This window comes from Vombatus ursinus, unplaced genomic scaffold, assembly GCF_900497805.2.
Source record: "Vombatus ursinus unplaced genomic scaffold, bare-nosed wombat genome assembly UNPS02003292.1, whole genome shotgun sequence".
Lineage (NCBI taxonomy): Eukaryota > Metazoa > Chordata > Mammalia > Diprotodontia > Vombatidae > Vombatus > Vombatus ursinus.
The window spans coordinates 8830783-8836136 of record NW_020943070.1 but is presented as its reverse complement, the minus strand read 5'-3'; the positions used below and the strand labels follow the sequence as shown (position 1 = coordinate 8836136).

General features: G+C 45.4%; 1 protein-coding gene across 1 annotated transcript in view; it reads left to right on the top strand.

Annotated features, from left to right (window-relative positions):
- The first annotated feature begins 3982 nt into the window (after positions 1-3982).
- FBXO7 (F-box protein 7) overlaps positions 3983-5354 on the top strand; it is a 20805-nt gene continuing 19433 nt past the window's right edge. Inside the window, exon 1 of the mRNA XM_027871945.1 lies at positions 3983-4203. Within this exon, the coding sequence (XP_027727746.1) occupies positions 4082-4203 (122 nt within the window). The 5' untranslated portion in view covers positions 3983-4081. The remainder of the gene's footprint in view (positions 4204-5354) is intronic.

Below are 5354 nucleotides of genomic sequence, written 5' to 3'. Positions count from 1 at the left end.
CTCAGAGGTAATTCTAAAGGTTGGGAATCTTTTTGTTGTCCCCAACTGATAAAAGGTCAAAGGATATGAACAGACAGTTCCCAAAGGAAGAAATCAAAGCTGTCAATAGGCATGTGAAAAAATGCTCTAATCACTATTGATTAGAGAAATGAAAACTAAAATAACTCTGGGGTACCACCTCATACCCATCAGATTAGCTAAGATGACAGAAAAGGAAAATGATAGATGCTAGAGGGGGCCTTAATGCACTGCTGGTAGAGTTGTGAACTGATCCAACCATCCTGGGGAATGATTTTGAGCTATGCCCAAAGGGGTATAAAACCGTGCATATCATTTGACCCAGCAATACCACTACTAGGTCTGAAGAGATCAAAGAAAAAGGAAAATGTCCTATATGTATAAAATTTTTTCTAGCAGCTCTTTTTGTGGTGGCAAAGAATTGGAAACTGAAGGGATGTCCATCAGTTGGGGAATGACTGAACAAGTTGTATTATAAGAAATGATGAAGAGGATGGCTTCAAAAAAACCTGGGAAGGCTTATATGAATTGATGCAAAGAAAAGCGAGCAGAACCAGAACATTGTACACAGTAACAGCAATAATGTAAAGATAATCAAGTGTGAATGATTTAGTAATTCTGATTAGTGCATTGATCCGCCTCAACTCCAAAGGACTCAGATGTAAAATGCTATCCACTTCCAGAGAGAGAACTGATGAACTCAGGGTAGAGATTGAAGCATTATTTTTCTTTCTTTCCTTTTCTATTTTTGGAACATGGCTAATGTGGAAATATGTTTTGCATGACTTCATGTGTATAACAGGCATTGTATTTCTTGTCTTCTCAAAGGATATGGGACAGGGTTGAGGAAGATAGAGAATTTGGAACTGAGAATACACATTTTTAAAAAACTTACCTTTGACAGTGCTTATCTGGATGATCTGAGTGGAAGAATCTGATTTGTTTCTCTGGGATTTATTCTTTGAACTGATATCATCTAAGGTTAAGTCCTGAGACAGAGAGAAGCAGTGGGGAAAACACTGGATTTGAACTGGGAAGGTCTGGATTTGAATCCTGACTTCGCCCCTTATTAGCTGTGTGACCATCATCACTCAATCTGTCTGGGCCTTAGTTTCCTTATGTGTAAAATGGGGGGGGGCATAATGGTAGATGCTTGCTAAGGTAGCTTCAAGCTCTAGAAAGGTACCCAGAGTAACTTTGGAATGTTGTGGAATATTAGTAACATTCATTCATATGTATATGGTGCCTTACAAATACCTTGTAGAGTAAGTAGAGGCTGAAGAAATGGAGGCTCTGAGAAGTCAGTTGACTTGCCCAAGGTCACACAAACAAACTGAAGGGGAAAGACCTCAACACCAGTTGTCAGATTCCGAGTCTCGCCCAGCATGTCACCATTCCACTTCGTTAGGCTTTGGGGGAAAGAAGCAAAAAGGGGGGATTTTGAAGTGAAGTTGATCATCAGTTATTGTGTGTGTAGTTAATTTTTCTACTGAATGATAAATTTACGTGCGATTTTAACTTCCAAATTCAGTTCCTCCTTAAGTGCAAAATGGGGATAGTAATAGCACCTCCTTGGTAGTAGTAGGTATGATAAATAATAACAATTGTTACTATGATGTTTATTATTATCATCAATAATTTATTAATGCAATAATAAAATAAGTATGCAACACTAGAAATCTATATAATATAGAAATATAAAATAGAATATTGCAATAATAATGTCATTGATAATATTAATATATTGTTATTATAGTTCCAAATTACACTGTCCTTATTAGCTCTACTCTTACACTCTTTATCCTGTGCATTTGTTTTTAAGTGGAATCAGGGAGAGCACTGGAAAAGTGAACAATGCAGGTATTGCCACCTATAGGTAGAAATTTTATTACAATGATTTTTAATCTGGATACAGGACAACATAAAATGCACAGAGAAATCTTATTACAATAACTGGAACTCCATTCTTAACTTTGCTACCCTAATTTTTAAACAAAATTATCTTTTTCCTCCTGAATTTAGCAAATACCAAAAAAGAACACTTTTGTATATGAAGATTTGAGAAAAGATTGTATGTGAAAACTTTTTTTGTATGTAATATTTCAGTATGTTACTTTCAAAGCTGTCCTACTTTTCTGTTTCCTTCTGAACTTCCTTCTACTCTCTTCTGTACCTCTAAAAATGCTGCAATGACATTTTTTGGGGGAACCCTACCACTAGCTCCCCCTTTTCCCTTCAGCCCCTCCCCCAAATAAACACAATCCTTATAATTAATAAGCATAATTAAACAAAACAAATCCCCACATTTTCCACGTCTGAAAATGTGTTTCATTCTGCACCTTGAGTCCATCACCGCTTTATCAGGAGATAGCTAATATGCTTCATCCTAAGTCCCCTGGACACAATCAAAGATATTAAATCTTTCAAAATTAAGACAAGTTATTATTGTATAAATTGTTCTCCTGGTTCAACTCATTTCACTCTTCCTCATTTCCAAGATGTGTTTATAGGTTTCTCTAAAACCATAATTTTCATCATTTATTATAGCACAATAATATTCCACTACATTCATATATTCTAATTTGTTTAGCCATTTCCCTATTGATGGGCATACTGCCACCATGCAAAAGACTGCTACGAATATTTCTGTACATATGGACTCCTTCCCTCTTTCTTTGAAATATAGTCTTAGTATTGGTTCTGAGGGGTCAGAGGATATGTGTAGTTTAGGAACATAGTTTCAAATTGCTTTCCAGAAGGGCTGAACCAACTACAGTTGGGAGACTCTAGGAACACTGTATATTCTAAGAAAAGCAAGTAGTATGAAATGTAGATTTATGGTTTCATATGGAATTTTTTCGGGGTCATCCTGCTACAAGTACGGAAATGTTCTTTTTTGGTATATAGGTTCAGAATAAAAACATTACGAAAAAAATTCTTGTCGATTGATTTGACAGTTATCATCTGCCCCCTAAGTCTTTTCTCTCTAAGGCTAAATAGGATAATCTCCAAACCCAGCCCCCACCCCATTTTATAGGGCTCCCTTCAATACCACCTTTTTCAAAATGCCTTTCCCGACCCCCCTCCTTGATTAGAACTGTCCAAAAGTGGAAATGGGCTCTCTTGTTAAGTCATAGATTTGACACTGGATGGGACCTTATAAATTCAATCCAATCTCTTCATTTTATAAATGAGGAAACTGAAACTCTGGGGCGAAAAATAATAACACCTAGTATTTATATAGCTTAAGGGGTTGCAAAGCATTTTATAAATATGATCTCATTTGCTCCTCGAAACAACCCTGGGAGGGAGGTGCCAATAGCATCCCGTTTTTACAAGAAACTGAAGCAGAAAGAGGTTAAATGACTTGTTCAGGGCAATACATCGGATTATGTGAGGCTGGATTTGAACTCGGGTCTTCGGAGCCACCTAGATGCCTTAGTGGCCTTAGAGGTGGGATTTGAACCTGAGTCCTCTATACAACGAACAATTATTAAGCGCCTCCTATGAGCCAGGCACTGTGCGAAGTCCTGGGGATACAAAAAGAGGCAAAGACTCTGACTCCAAAGTCTGTGATGGTGCTCCCCTCAGGACCCGTACGCCCACATGTCGGGGATGCTAGCGGGGATTCGAGCTTGGATACAGGATGCCCGGGACTCTGGGCTCTGAGCAACGGTATCCGTGGGGACCAGGAGACAGCGGCTCGCGCCTGCGCAGTGTCCTCCGGAGGGGGGAGGTGGTGGTGGCGCTCCTGCCCCTCCCGCCCGCTCTCGGGGGCGCACACGCAACCCAGCGACGTCGCTTGGCCGCCCGCGCGCGCGCGCTCTCGGGGACGCGGCCGCTACGGCCCCGCCACTCCCCCCGGCGCCCGGGGTCGGCGGCCCGACAGCAGGGGGCGCCCTCATGGGAGGGGGCGGGGGCGGGGGCGGGGCGGAGCTCCCGTGCCCCGGACCGAGGCGGGCGGCGGACTAGGCGGCTGAAGAGGAGGAGGCGGCGGCAGTGGTGTCCCTGTCCCTGTCCCGGCCCCGCGGCGGCCTGAGGAGTGAGAAGGGGCCCCGGCACCATGAAACTGCGGGTCCGCGTCCGGAAGCGGACGGCGCTGCTGGAGCTGCCGGGCGCGGAACCGACGCTTGGGGAGCTGCGCGCGCACCTGCGCCAGGCCCTGCTCCCCGCCTGGGGCTACAGGTGCTGCGGCCGCCACCGCCAGGGAGGGGAGGGGAGCGGAGAGGGAGGAAGGGGCGCATGCGCGGGCCGCTCGCTGTGGGCGCGGGCGCGAGAGAGGAAGGGGCGCATGCGCGGGGATGCTCGCGGCTCGGGGCGCCGGGCAGGAGAGTCAGCTTGGGGGGCGGAAAACAGGACGGGGTCGGGGGTAGGGATAGGGTGTGTGCACACCCAGCTGCTTTGTGTGCGTGTGTGAACGCGTGCAACTTGGCATCCGGGACCTCATTCTACCCTGAGCGTGTGCCAGGGGTTTGCACTCCTGGTCTTGTGCACACTTAAGTGTGTAGGTACAGCTTTGCATCTGGGCGCTTGGTCGCCTCTGACTGCGCCCACGTGGGCGTGCAGCTCTGTGCACGCCTGGGTGCGTAGGCGCTCCACTTTTCATATGGATGTTTGTGCACACTTCGGTGTTTGCTAGTGACTTTGTGCCCAAGTGTGCATAGGTCCAACTTGGCGCGTAAGCGCTTGTGTGCTCCAGCGTGTGTGCCAGTGACTTTGTGCCCAAGTGGGTGTGTCTGCAGCTTTGCACTCGAGTGTTTGTGCACATCCGGGCGTGTAGGGACTCAGTTTTGTGTATGGGTTCACTGTGCTTTGTGCCTGGGGCTTTTGCACACCTGCATGAGTGTATCCGACCTGTGTTGCACACCACAGTGTGTCTATGCTTGTGCTTTGCCCTGTCCGATGAAGTTTGGGATTCCGTCACTTCTCTTTCCTGAGGCCATAAATAGTCTGAGGCAGAATGGTATCCACGTGTATAACTGCAGAAAAAAGCTGGGCTGGAGGTGTTCGGGATTTGTTGCCAATAGAAATTCATCTAATTCTTGGTGGTATGGTACGGGAGAAACTCCGAGCTTGAAGGAAGCCTAGAAATTAATGTTTCAGATTCTTCTGATTTCCTGGTTCAGAGGCTGTTTCTCTAAGGGACCTGGGTGCAGAAATGACTTGGAAACCACTGGGATCTTGTTTGCAGCAGGGTTCCAGTTTTGAGGTAGAGGGGTGCAGATGAGGTTGGTAATTGTTGCCCAGAAGCAGAGCAAGGGTCGGGGTCCCTTCTCTTTACATTTGAACTAAGAAAAAAGTGGTGCCCAGTTTTGCTTACTTTAGGAAAAAAGTGG